General features: G+C 44.7%; 2 protein-coding genes across 2 annotated transcripts; both read left to right on the forward strand.

Moving 5' to 3' along the window:
* The first annotated feature begins 105 nt into the window (after positions 1 to 105).
* Positions 106 to 5682, forward strand: smyd4 (SET and MYND domain containing 4). The gene is made up of 10 exons (XM_077592426.1): positions 106 to 390; positions 747 to 897; positions 1521 to 1610; positions 1689 to 2448; positions 3003 to 3188; positions 3247 to 3410; positions 3496 to 3631; positions 4589 to 4705; positions 4777 to 4900; positions 5048 to 5682. The coding sequence occupies exons 1-10, from the start codon at positions 257 to 259 to the stop codon at positions 5169 to 5171; spliced, it is 1986 nt and encodes a 661-aa protein (XP_077448552.1). The 5' UTR covers positions 106 to 256; the 3' UTR covers positions 5172 to 5682.
* Positions 5683 to 11923: 6241 nt separating this feature from the next.
* On the forward strand, positions 11924 to 14193 carry tpbgl (trophoblast glycoprotein like). The gene has a single exon (XM_077592578.1). It carries the CDS (start codon positions 11947 to 11949, stop codon positions 13018 to 13020), a length of 1074 nt encoding a protein of 357 aa, XP_077448704.1. The 5' UTR covers positions 11924 to 11946; the 3' UTR covers positions 13021 to 14193.
* The last annotated feature ends 56 nt before the right edge of the window (positions 14194 to 14249 follow it).

Raw genomic sequence — 14249 nt, forward strand, 5'->3', positions numbered from 1 at the left:
ACCAAAATAAAAGCATAAAACCATCACATAGAGTTAGTAGAAATCTTCTAACAATATACATAGTAGTAATATTTAAATAATGAAAGTTCTAATATTTAAACGACACAGATAAACCACATGATTACATAAAACCCCAAACAACGTTTCATGTGAATTTTGTTTTGAAGGCTAATCGAAATAGAGTCACTAAATAACCAGCTAGGATGTTGGCTGCTTGCTTCCATTCGTATATGTAAACACATTTTTAGTTCACTAAATGGACCTTCCTTGTCTCGCGTGGCAAGATCACGTTGGTCAGAAATGGACCGGACTCGAACCTGCAACCAGGAAGTGTTTCAAATCCCTGCTTGAATTAGAAGATGTCTTTGAAAGTGCCATAAGTTGTACAACGTGAGTGTTTATTGGATTCTTATGTTGACTTTGTCCATTTAAATCTTGTTTGTAAAACTAGGATGAGATGCTTTTAAGTCATTGGCTGCTGTTGACTGCAATAGACTCATTTGAACTGAAAAAGTTTGGCAGCGATCAGCCAGATCGAATTGGACGTCTATCGCCGTCAATGGCAGTGAATGAGGTATAAAAAAAATGAATACTTTAGTCGTTCCAAAAACGTTTTGAACTTTTCTTCTGAAGAAAAAGATACATTTTTGGTGAGGAAAAATATATGAAATTGTCACAAAGTGAGGCTGTTTGATCACTACACCAAGAAAACCAGTAACTTAGTTTTTTGACATGTATGTTTCCAGGCAGGATGACGTGAAATGCTTACGCAGCATCTCTGCAGGACGACATCATGACATGCGGAAGGACGCCGTGGAGGCGGCGGCGTGCAGGGAACGAGGCAACGCCAGCTTCAAACGCAGGAAGTACATGGAAGCAGCACTACACTACTCACAGGTTGTTGTTGTTGTTTTTGTTTGTCCCTATTTTATTTTGAAATGCAGTCAAACATGATAGGAAGACAGAGTACCCACTTTTATTCTAGGGCAAGGCTGTCAGACTCGGGTTGGTTCGCGGGCCGCGTCAACGTCAACTCGATTTCATGTGGGCCGGACCATTTTAGATATATTTAGATTTTTTTTATAAATGGATTAAAAGAACTGGATTAAAATCCCTAAATAATCAGTTTTTTATAGATCTAAAACAATGTTTATTTTAGCTTTTTTTAAATATATTTTTAGATTTTACAAAATGATTTTTGAACTAAAAACACAGAAAAAAATGATTAAAAAAATTACAATTATTGATTTAAAAGGGGGAAAATCAGGGAATGTAATATACATCTATACTCTTCATTTTAATTTGATCCTAAAACAGAAAGTCGGCACTCATGATTTACTTTCCCGGGCCACACAAAATGATGTAGCGGGCCAGATTTGGCCCACTGGGCCGCCACTTTGACACGTATTCTAGGGAACAAAATTGTCTTATTTAAAAAACAACACTTCAGGACATAAGGCAGAGAACAAAAACCATCACTCCCAATTTCATGTGTCGTAATTGTCTCCCACCAATCACAGGGTGTATGTTTATCCCCCAAAAGTTCGGACCAGCTGCCACTGTGCTACGCCAACCGTTCAGCGGCACTCTTTCACCTGCAGCGCTACCAGGTCAGACCAATAGAAAGATTAAACCGTGTACAACTGGCTAGCTAATTCCAGGACTTAAGCAAATGGCGTTGTCCACAGGACGCTCTTGATGACGTGTCAGAAGCCGAAAGGAATGGCTACCCGGCGGGTCTGGCGCATAAGCTGGAGAAGCGTCGCGCCGAGTGTCTGGCGCGTCTCTCTCCGTCGGACCCGCGCAACGACCCGGAGGAGCGCTTGGACATGTCCACCAAAGCGACTGTTGGCTTCAGCCCGGAGAAAGGTCGCCACGTGGAGGCTTCGGAGACGATAGAGGCCGGAGAAGTGATTCTGAGCGAGCGCCCGTACAGCTCGGTCGTCATTCCGGGCGACGACGCATTCGGGTCAGAACGTCTGCGCTGCCACGCGTGCCTGAACCCCACCTGGCGACCGGTCCCATGCGGCGGCTGCTCGTATGAGCGCTACTGTGGCGCTCGCTGTAGGGACCGCGCCTGGGAGGAGCACCACCGCCGGGAGTGCCCGTTAGGGGCGGAGCTGTCGGCGGTGGGCGTCCTGGCGCAGCTGGCGCTGAGGGTGGCGCTCAAAGCGGGCGTCGAGAACATTCAGTCAAGAAGCGACGGCGCAGCACATCTGGACGCTGTGTATGCAGGCATCTACCGTCTCCTACACCACCTGGACCGGCACAGCGCTAGCATGCGATTCCTGTGTGCCGTCACCGTGGCCACGCTCTGCTTTGAACTCCGGCAAATAACCGCGGCAGATAGCGAGGCGTTCGACTGGCGGCGGCTAGGCGGCGCCGCCTTCAGGCACCTGCTGCAACTGCGGTGCAACGCGCAGGCCGTGGTCACGTTAGACGATCAAGGTGATGACCGGACGCCGTGACCGGACCTTTCATCGAAAGACGTTTGGTCCCCGGACGTTTGGTCCCCGGACGTTTGGTCCCCGGACGTTTGGTCCCCGGACGTTTGGTCGACCGGACGTTTGGTCGACCGGACGTTTAGTAGAACAGATGTTTGGTAGAACGGATCTTTGGTCGCCAGGTTCAAATTATGTCAAATTATGACAGTTTACTGTTGATATTTTGATATTAGATATTAATCTCTCTCTCTCTCATGATTATAATTTTGAGAGCTAGTTTCAACAGTAACAATCCGGCGACCAAACGTCCGTTCTACCAAACGTCTGTTCTACCAAACGTCCGGTCGACCAAACATCCGGTCGACCAAACGTCCGGTCGACCAAATGTCCGGTCGACCAAACGTCCGGTCGACCAAACGTCCGGTCGACCAAACGTCCGGTCGACCAAACGTCCGGGGACCAAACGTCTTTCGACAAAACGTCCGAGTACCACCGGACGCCATTCAATCATACCACCAAACATATCAGTCGCCGGTCAACAAATGTTTTGTGCGGCAGGATTTCTTGACTCCAACGTGGTGTCCTGTCAAGAAAGACGGATCGCAACCGCCCTCTTCCCGATGTTAAGTCTCATCAACCACTCGTGTCGACCCAACACCAGCCTAACATTCGGCGACAACGACGTCGTTACCATCCGAGCCACCCAGACCGTCCACCCCGGGCACGAGATCCTGCACTGTTACGGTGAGACCTTTCCTTTTCCCACTTAGGCGCCGTCAGACGTCAACTTGTTTTCGCTCAGGTCCTCACGCCGGCCGAATGGGCATCGCGGAGCGGCAGCGCCTCCTGCAGGAACAGTACTTTTTCTTGTGTAATTGCGAAGCCTGCGGGGAGGAGCAATTGCGGCAGGGGCGGCACGACCAAGCGTCCGGACTGCTGTGTGCCACATGCCAAGATTCTCCCATGGTAAGAGGATTGAGGTTAAGTTTTCTGATGTTGGGGTTTATTCATGTTCACTAGTTGAGAGCCAACAATTGTGTGTCGTGTGAAGTTGTCTTCCAGCGAAGGGGGTTGGTGCTGCCGTCTGTGCGGTCGCACGTTCGGCCGCCATGAGCTGACCGATCATTTGCGGACGGTCGAGCGGGACTTGGATGTGGCAGTTGAACTCCTGGAAAGCGATAAGGCTTGTGAGTGGCTAATTTTGCTTCCCTGGGCAGACAGCTCTCCCACACACACACAGCCCAAATGTACAAACACAGGAATGTTATATTATATATGCTTATCAAATGCATGCTTATAAAAAGCCATAGTTTAATCCCATAGAAAAGTAAAAATATGCTAACATAATTGAATGGTGATTAATTGGACCCAAAATTTTAGTTTCCTGGACTTTTGCGACACGAAATCATCAACTACATCATCATGAGAAATTAGTTACAGTGTGAGGATAAGCATTACAGAAAATTAATGAATAAGAATAACATTTTACTGCACCATTTTAGACTAACCACTAACTTGATGTGGAAATGAGGGATAATAGTCTAGCGCAAGGGTGTCAGACTCGGGTTGGTTCGCGGGCCGCTTTAACGAGAACTTGATTTCATGTGGGTGGGACCATTTTAGATATAATATTTAGATTTTTTTTAATAAATGGTTTAAAAGAACTGGATTAAAAGCCCTGAATATTCAGTTTTTTTATACATCTAAAACAATGTGTATTTTAGCTTTTTTTTAAAATATATTTTTAGATTTTACAAAATGATTTTTGAACTAAAAATACAGAAAAAAATGATTTAAAAAATTACAATTATTGATTTAAAAGGGGGAAAATCAGGAAATGTAATATACATCTATACTCTTCATTTTAATTTGATCCTAAAACAGAAAGTCGGCACTCATGATTTACTTTCCCGGGCCACACAAAATGATGCGGCGGGCCAGATATGGCTCCTGGGCCGCCACTTTGACACATTTGGTCTAGACAACTGGTAATATAATAGAAAAAATATAGATTTTAAGGGCTCTCGTGGTCCCCCAAATAAAATGTGCCCTGGGCGGTCACCAGTTTTTCCCTTTAGCAAAAACCGACCCTGGTGGTTGCCACTTCCACGCTAACTTTAAAAGTGTTTTTCCTTCCTTCGCAGACGAGGCCGTCGCCCGACTAGAGAGGATCGGGCACGGGGCTGGTGTGATGCTGGCCCCGACACACGCCTTGCGAGGTCGCGCCGAAGACATCATGGCTAGGACGCATGCCAGCCATGGTGCGCTAAAATGAAGACACCCCAACTTTTCCAAGTTTGTGCGACTGGAATTTTTTTTCTTTTTGCTGTAGGTGATTGGTCGCGTGCGGCGGTGCATCTGGAGCGTAGCGGCGCCGCCGTGGCAGCGAGTTTTGGCGAGGAAAGTGTGGAAATGGCGAGACAGCTCGCCAAACTTGCGCAGCTGCACTTCAATGCGTAAGCTAAACAAATTATCTAATTGGAATGTTTTATATATGTTTTATATTATGTATATATTTATATATATATATATATATGCACAAACTTTTTGGAAAATGATGTGCACTTACTGGTATTTTTTGTGTTATTGTGCTTTTCGCACAGCGGTTGCAAAGCATCGGCGCTTGGCGTCATCCCCGAGGCCCGACGTCTTCTGAGCCTGCACTGCGGCGCCCTCTGCCCTGAGGTGCAAGAACTGCAGGCCATGGAGGAGTGTTTACGGAACTAAGCCCCATCATTTGACTCAAATACCAGCTTTTCTTCTTTTTGTTGATATTAAAACCTTCGAGCTACAAGGCTTTTATTTTTCAACATCTTAAAAAGTGTTTTTTTTGCAGCCTACCGGCTTTTGGCTTTTTGCGTCATGACGTCATTTCAATTTGCCGGTCGATAGATGACGCCACGCCACGGCGGTCTGGTAACCTTCAGGTGGCGGCGATCGCCCTCAGGAAGCCGCGTGTAATTTCACGCCCCCGGAGCGGGACGACGGAGGAAGTCTCGGAGGATAGGTCGCCTTCCCGTTTTTTCACTGTCATTTTTCTGACATTAGTCTTTTCAGGAAACATTGGATTATCACTGGGAAAAATTATCGTCTTAATTTTTGGGACTGATTAAAATGAAAGCTTATTATGTAATATTATTGTGGCCTTAATATTCGAGCTGTGAATGTCCCATGCAACTTAAATTGATGCTCTGATTGTTTTCATTTTGTCCTAAATAAAGATGTTTTTGCAAATATCTCATTTTGATAAATTCCCTAGTGTTTAATTTATCTGTTTTCTTTGAAGATTACAAAAATCAATTATTACTACCTTCCCTATTTATTCATTTCAGGATGAAAATACTGAAATTCTACATTTTTTGTCAGATTTTACAACCTAAGCCAATGGGGAGCCACCATTTAAGGGACTATTTTCATCTCATGTTAAAACTAGATTAGATTAGAACTTTATTTCATCCCGTATTCAGGAAATTTCTGTTATGATGAATTATGTCAAATTCAATGATATTTTCATCATTTGCTGCAGGCCACAGTTTGGACACCCCTGGGTTAGCATTTTTAGCAAAAATATGACACTCTTTCCTATGGTAGGACTGACATGCCAGGTTATCGTCACCCTCAGCGCGCCCAGACGTGATGGCAAGCGGTCAGCCGACGGGCACTCAACTTGTGACTCAGCAAATCTTTTTTTCATTTTGACCCACCCTGCTCTATTTGCACTTCTCTCCGCACCAGGCAGCCGGGATATTGGTGCCTAGGAAAATAAACAATAAGCAAAAGATTGCACTTCCACAAAAATGGTAGTTCATAAAATAGAGGGAGAGGAAAATCACCCAAGGGGATTGTTTGTTTGTGGAGAAATAAGCAGCATCAGCAGTTGGCTGGTGAATTGTGAGGATAAATCTTCTTCTTGTGCCCTGCAATTGGCTGGCGACCAATTCAGGGAGTCCCCCGCCTGATGCATTTAGGCTCCAGCACCCCCCAGGAGCCTTGTGAGGATGAGTGGTATGGATAATGAAACATGTTTCAGATTTTTTTTCATCTGTTTTTGTTATTTTCATTTTTTGAATGGTGAAAATGTCCTAATTTTACTAATGCACAATAACATTATTATTTTTCCAAGAAAACATCCCATTTTTCCAAAACAGCCTTTTTTTCAAGGACAAAAAAAAAGATTATTTGGGACAAAACTTGAAAAAGGCACTACTTCCACATTTTTGTTTTATTAATTCAATTATTCATTTGTTATCTGTGCCCGGCGAATGAATGCTTAGTATGTCGGCCTGGGTTCAATCCCAGGTTGATCCACCTGTGTGGAGTTTGCATGTTCTCCCCGGGCCCGTGTGGGTTTTCTCCGGGTACTCCAGTTTCCTCCCACATTCCAAAAACTTGCAGGGAAGGCTGGTTGGACAATCTAAATAGCCCCTTGGTATGAGTGTGAGCGTAAATGCTTGTTTGTCTTCTCGTGCCCTGCGATTGGCTGGCCACCAATTCAGGGTGTCTCCAACCTCATGCCCGAAGTCATCTGGCATAGGCTCCGGCACCCCCTGCGACCCTAGTGAGTATAGAGCGGTACAGCAGTTGGTGGGGGACACCCTGATTTGGGTGCCAGCCAATCGCAGTTCACACTGAGACGAACAACCATTCACACTCATACCTAGGGACCATTTAGAGCACATGTGTCAAAGTGGCGGCCCGGGGGCCACATCTGGCCCGCCGCATCATTTTGCGTGGCCCGGGAAAGTAAATCATGAGTGCCGACTTTTTGTTTTAGGATCAAATTAAAATGAAGAGTATAGATGTATATTACATTTCCTGATTTTCCCCCTTTTAAGTCAATAATTGTAATTTTTTATCTATTTTTTCTGTGTTTTTAGTTCAAAAATCATTTTATAAAATCTAAAAATATATTTTAAAAAAAGCTAAAATAAGCATTGTTTTAGAGCTATAAAAAACTGAATATTCAGGGCTTTTAATCCAGTTCTTTTAATCCATTTATTAAACAAAAATCTAAATATATCTAAAATTGTCCGGCCCACGTGAAATCAAGTTGACGTTAAAGCGGCCCTCGAACCAACCCGAGTCTGACACCCCTGATTTAGAGTGTTCTACCAGCCTGCATGTTTTGGGGATGTGCGAGACACCAGAGTACCCGGAGAAAACCCACGCTAAACCGGGGCGGACATACAAAATTCACACATGAAGGAACACACCTGAGACTGAACTGTGAGACGGACGTGCAAACCACTCGCCCACCATGCCGTCCCAGTCTTTTGCTTTTATTTTAATTTTTCTGATGGATATTGGTACTGAAAAATGAAGCGTCTCATTTCCATTCAAATCCCATTTATCGCGCGTGTACGCCCGCAGCTTCTTCTTCTTGGTCCTTATGAATAAGGCATGAACGGTCGACCTGTCACTGCCTCCCGGGGGAAGGAGGATGGAGGAAAGGAAGACGCAGGCCGGGGGGAGTCGGGGTGGGGGGGCGTGTTCGCGGGGATTCGAAATAGATCTGCAGGAGTCGGTGTCGCCTGTCCATCCCACATCAATAAGTCATCGGGGCGAAGGGGCCAAACTCGGCCATTATGGATTAGCTTAGCATCATGGCTACCTCTTTTGAAATCAACAACAACAAAAATTCTGTTTATGTTCATGAGAGGAGAAATTGTTTTGTGTTGACATTTAGCATCATGCTAACACACAATGGGAAATGCTGTTGACATGGACAGTGATGCTCAAAACATTGAGGTAACGGCGATATGAACGCTAACGGTAAAGCAACTTATGTGGAAATAACTGTGTGTTTATGTTAAAATACAATACAGTGTTTCCCTTTATTTGAATGAGGGCAGAGAATTTGAAAATAATTTTTGATTTTACATGCTAAAAGCATTTCTTTAGAATAATGTGAGTGAACATTCGAGTTTAACATTCATTCATTCATTTTTTTAACCGGTTATTCTCACAAGGGGTGCTGGAGCCTATCCCAGTAAACTACAGGCACCAGGTGGGGGACACCCTGAATCGGTGGCCAGCCAATTGAAGGGCACAAGAAGACGGGCAACCTTACATGAATGAATAAACATAATAAAGAAGTCATGAGTGATGTCATCCAATATCTCAAAAATACATGTAGTATTCCCTTTTCCATTTGCTTAGCATCATTGGGCCAGTCCTATGCAATGGTTGAAGCCAATATGACAGATCACGCATCATCTAATATTCTATTTTCCATCTTTCTGACTCTGCAGCTAGAATTATTACGATCTTCATGAAAAGTTAAAATTCCAGCTGACATGGCAGGCGTTATGATGAATGTTTAGGAAGATGGCGTCACGCTGAGGTCTCTAATATATTTTTCATTCATTCCATTTCTGGACCGCGTATCCTCACAAGGGTTGTGGGGGGAGCCGGAGCCTATGCCAGCTAACTATTGGGACCAGGTGGGGGGACACCCTGAATTGGTGGCCAGCCAATCGTATTTTTTTTTAAATTTTTACAATATTCTTTTTCTAAAGAGAAGTAATTAACTGAATGGTCAGTACCAAAATACCATCAGAACTCGTCACAGTCACAGGCTCATATGGTAAAACAGCGCAGCGGCGCCAGGAATCGTATCAGTGACACGTGGCCCAGTCAGCGCGAGACCGGAGACGGCAGCCGAGCGCTTTGGAACCGGATCGAGTTCCAAAGTGCAGATTAAGTGGGGATTTTTCCTTCCACGTCGACTGGGCAGGAGCAAGAAAACGCTTTGTTTTATTTACAAGCGCTGAATGATTAGTAGAGACCATGAAACCCCGTTTAGCAACAAAGATACCTTCCACGCCCTGGCGAGAAAAGTTCAAATTCATCAACCAGACAAAAAAAATTCTAAATGTTTAAAAAAACCCATCTTATTTGTGACTAAAAAGTGTTTCTTTCAAGTACCAATATACCTACTTTATATATATGACAATCAGTATCAACGTGCTTATTAATGCAAAAAATGCTAATGATGGCTAAATGCTAACGTGACCTGTCTATTGACATCTCCTTGAAGTGCTGATATTCATCATAACAATCTCAAATACCACAAACATTGTCGCTGAACATGCCAATGATGTTTAAATATGTCACCGTCAGCTGCGTTGAGAATGTCCTTGAACACCCAGCGCCAACTCTTTAAGTGTGATGAAGTACGACGTCGGCGCATCCTTCACGTTGCTGAAAATACCCCGCCATTAGCGAAAGAGCGTTTTCGGAGATGGAGTAGGAGGAGAAAGATACGATGATGTAATTTATTAGCGTCAGCTTTTTTAAATGTAGAGCTAAAATTAACTTAATTTTCATCTTCCGTGCTACCCAATAATTAACATCTCACAGAGCATATTTTAAATTGTTTGACGCGCGCGTCATCTCTTTCATGGGTTTCTTTGACGTTGATAAGTCGAATGGAAACCACCACCACAAATCCCACTCTCATCTTCAGCACGGTAGGCTTATCAGAAGAATTGAAATAAAAAGAAGAAGATAGCCATTACCAAATGAAGTGCACACATCAGGGCTATGGTCGCGGTTGTTAGCCGACTGTCTTTGGTTGGAAAAAGAGTCAGGTTGCGGACAACCGTGACCAGGTCAGGTGCTCCACTATTAAATCAGGTGAGGCAGTTCTGAAGTGTCTGGACTGCTGTTTGCGGAGCACGCTGCTGGGTTATGAGGCTTATCGTTAGCTCCCAGACACGCGACCTTATCTTACACCACAACACCTTGTGGACCAACACAATGGCAATCGTGGAAAATACTGCTTTGATTCAAGTGTAATGTGCAGATAACTGTAAAAATCAAACACACGTGTGTATTTGTCCTATACACCAGTGGCGGGCCGTCAGGGCCATCAAGGCCTTCTCTGCTGGCCTAAGAAATATCTGAATCATATATTACATTTTGTCCATCAATACTTATTAAATAATTCCAAATTGTCTGTTAGCTTCCTTTCATTGCTTTCCCCCCTGGTTGCACTGCTTCCAGATGTGTGTTTTCATATTGAAGCATTTAACCAATCACATTTCAGCCATTATTTGTTGCCAGGGTCAGAAATCTGCCTCAAGAAAATGCACGGACCGCCACTGATATATTCACACCCAAAGACAAAATCTTTGGGTTGCCAGTGCATCTACAAAGTAAATCAAGTCCAAGTTTGTTCCTCTCTCGTCAGCAGGGAATTTGACCCTGAGATTATACGTAAATGAGAAGATTAAAAAAATGATTGGAAATGTTCAGAAAACTAGGAGAGGTTTTGTTTGCCGAGGATCACTCGTTTTTTTTGCCGAGAAAAGAAGACAAAAGTAAACATGATGTGCATGCAGGTAAATGTGCCATTCGAGAAAGTCACATGCATAGCCAATCGACTGCCATTCACAGCTATAGACGTCTAACGTGTCAAGGGCGCTGAAACTCCATAACACTGCCCAGCATTTTTTTTCTGCTGCAGGATTTAAAAAAAAAAGATTCTATATTTTTTTCTCGCTGATTTCATATCTGCTATCAGTATTTTTGACAAAAACAGGGGACGTACCAGTATTGTTCTGGTGAATGATTTGGTATGCCGTAATTTTGCATTTTACAAAAAATTACTGATCCTCAAAAAATAAACAACTACTTTCTATTATTTTTATTCTCTCTTAAAACTCACTGAAATTCATCAGGGCCCAATAAAAACTAATAATAAATTATATTTCATTATATTTTTTAAATAATTAATTATATTAATAATTATATATATATACACATACATACATATATATATATATATATATATATATATATATATATATATATATACATATATACATACATATATACATACATATAATTATTAATATAATTAATTATTTAAAAAATATAATTAAATATAATTTATTATTAGTACATTTATATGTATGTATATATGTGCTAATCAACACGCTTATTTATTTATATATTTATTCATGTATTTATTTCTTGACCTACTTATTACCTATCTATTTATGTCTAAAATGCCTTTCCTATTCCTGCATCCTCACCCTCTTGCTACTGTGACAACGAAATTTCCCGAATATGGGATGAATAAAGTTATCCAATCCAATCCAATCCAATCCAATATTCAACCGAACGTGAGGAAACCTTAGTACCTGAAAAAAAACCACAGGAAACTCCACACAGGAAGGTCAAAACCCACTGGGGATTTGAACCCTTGGTCTTAGAACTGTGAGGCGGACGGGCAGCACCCTAAAATAACATAAGATCAGCCACTTGTTTCTTGACCGGCGTGTATCTATTGCTGTCAAATGGCAGACTATGGTCAGGTAACGTAAAAGAGTGGAGCTCACGCCTCGGATAGACGATGACGTCATCGTCAGCAATTCAGCAACTTTTAGCAACCCTGCCAATTGTAGTTGGCCTCACACGCACGCGCAGACACGCGCACACGAGGGAGACGATAAGTGCCACCGCTCGCCGCGCCAGCGCTCACACGAGAGCCACGATGCGGACGCGCGCCTGCACGGAGCCGCGGCGGCTGTGCGTGCTCGTGACCGTGCGCTGGCGTTGCTGGTGGTGGTGCGGCTGGGCAGCGCTCCTGGCGAGTTGCCGCGCGGACCACGCGTGCCCGCAGACTTGCGCGTGCACGCGGGACTCCGCTACGGTGAGCTGCCTCGGTGACGGCGGCTCGGGGCTACCGCCACGCCTGCCGGCGTGGACGTCCACCCTGATCCTCCGCGGCAGGAACGTGACGACGCTGCCGGGCGGCGCGTTCGCGGCGGAAGACGGCGGCGAGTTGCCGGCGGCTTTTACCCTGTCGCTGTCGGCCAACTCCATCCGCGTGATCGAGGCGGACGCCTTCGCGGGACTGCCGCACCTGCGCCTGCTCGACCTGAGCCACAACCGCGTGGAGCGACTGTCGGACGGCGCCTTCCGAGGCCTGCGGGAGCTCCGCACGCTGTGCCTCAACGAGACGCTGGCGCCCGAAGCGGCGGCGGCGGAGCTCTCGGCCGCGCTGGCCGCCGGCGACCTGCGCAGCCTCCACCGACTGGAGCTGACGGGGAACCGTCTTCGCGGTGTCCCGCTGGTCCGGCTGGACGCCTTCCAGCAGCTGCACCAGCTGGTCCTGGTCAACAACTCCATCCGGAACCTCGGCCGGGAGAACGTCAGCGTCTTGGAGCGGCAGCGGCGCACTCGCGTCTACCTGGCGCGCAACCCCTTCCGCTGCACGTGCGAGCTGGAAGCCTTCTACTGGTGGTTGAAGAACGGCTCCCAGTGCGCCGACGCGACGCTCCTGCTCTGCGCGGAGCCCGAGGCGCGCCGCGGGCTGGCCGTGGAGGGCCTGCGCCCCGAGGACGTGGACTGCCTAAACGAGAACCTGGAGGCCGTGTCCTACGTCTTCTTAGGCATCGTGCTGGCTCTCATCGGGCTGGTCTTCCTCATGGTGATCTACCTCAACCGCGGCGGCATCAAGCGCTGGCTCACCAACATCCGCGAGGCCTGCCGGGACCAGATGGAGGTCTACCACTACCGCTACGAGCAGGATTCGGACCCACGGCTCGCCAACGTGGCCGTCTGAGTGCCGGAAACGCCAAAAACTCCAAACTTACTTCTACTATACTGCCGTACTATCAACTACATTTTTGGAACTGTACCAATTTGTGTAGAGTGTGCATAGAAAATACTATCATTCATCTTCCGTACCTCGCATCCGCCTAAGAGTTGCACGGGTTGGTGGTGCGAATCCCAGCAGACCTCCGGCGAATGGCAGTCTACACCTAGACTGGTCGCCAATCAGCCGTAGGGCACACAGAGAGAAAGACAACTCACAATCATATTTCCACCATAGCAGCAATCGATCCCACGTTTGCCCGGAACAAAGTCAGCCGATTGAACCACTACAACATCAGGTGGCCACAAAATACTAATATACATCAAATAGATAAATACTTCTAGTTTTGCAGGATTTTAGGTGCTCCACTTCACGATATTTGAGCCAAAAGTGGTATCCCACCACAAACTTTTTCATTTGTGGCCACAAAAAGTCATTCTAGCTTCTAAATGCTTATTTATGACTCCTAAATGTGCCGTATGAGACCACAAAAACTAATTTGTTGTTCCAAATTTATAGTTTGCAGCCACAATATACTAATATATGACCATGCTATGGGTATACTGCACATAATCTATCCTAAAGTTATCTACATTTTGGTCACAATGCACCAATAAAAAGCCATTCAAAGTGCACCCAAAATATTATTGGTGCATGGCCTCAAAAATACTAATTCATAGCCTTAAATTTGTAGTTTGTGACCACTAAAAATGGTTTATATAAAGGTCCAAATCTGTATTTTGTCTGCTCCGCACATGTACTGTAAAGCATATCCCTCATATTGTATTCATAGATTTTTAAAACTCGTTCTGTTAGAAAGAAAATCCAGCTTTTGTGCTGATATTGAAATGTATTGCCTTGTCAAGGAACTGTGTTGATGGAAGAGGAGGAGCTTCATTCCTAGTAATATAGCTATATTTTGCACATGTTGTATATGTGACATTTAGTGGGGAAAATGCAAATTCAAATATAAAGACTTTTACTCGCATACTCATTTTATTGTTTGTTTTTCCATTGACGTCGATACGTGTCCAATCCTTATGGATTGGACGTCTATCACCGCCAATGGCAATCAATGTATTAAATACGCTTGTAAATATGTTTTGGAAAAAATGTCATTAAAGCTTTGTTTGTACATAACTGTCTGAATTTAAATTGCAAAATAATGAAAATGAGAAGAAGGAAAATGGTTTAAA

This window comes from Stigmatopora argus, chromosome 22 (genome assembly GCF_051989625.1).
Source record: "Stigmatopora argus isolate UIUO_Sarg chromosome 22, RoL_Sarg_1.0, whole genome shotgun sequence".
Classification (NCBI taxonomy): Eukaryota; Metazoa; Chordata; class Actinopteri; order Syngnathiformes; family Syngnathidae; genus Stigmatopora; species Stigmatopora argus.

Excerpts from the sequence above, each read along its gene's own strand:
- smyd4 (XM_077592426.1), top strand. The coding sequence starts at position 257 with ATGGACCTTCCTTGTCTCGCGTGGCAAGATCACGTTGGTCAGAAATGG. Across the intron at positions 391-746 it reads AGTGCCATAAGTTGTACAAC|GCAGGATGACGTGAAATGCT; the intron begins GTGAGTGTTTAT and ends GTATGTTTCCAG. Across the intron at positions 3,189-3,246 it reads CGAGATCCTGCACTGTTACG|GTCCTCACGCCGGCCGAATG; the intron begins GTGAGACCTTTC and ends GTTTTCGCTCAG.
- tpbgl (XM_077592578.1), top strand. The coding sequence starts at position 11,947 with ATGCGGACGCGCGCCTGCACGGAGCCGCGGCGGCTGTGCGTGCTCGTG.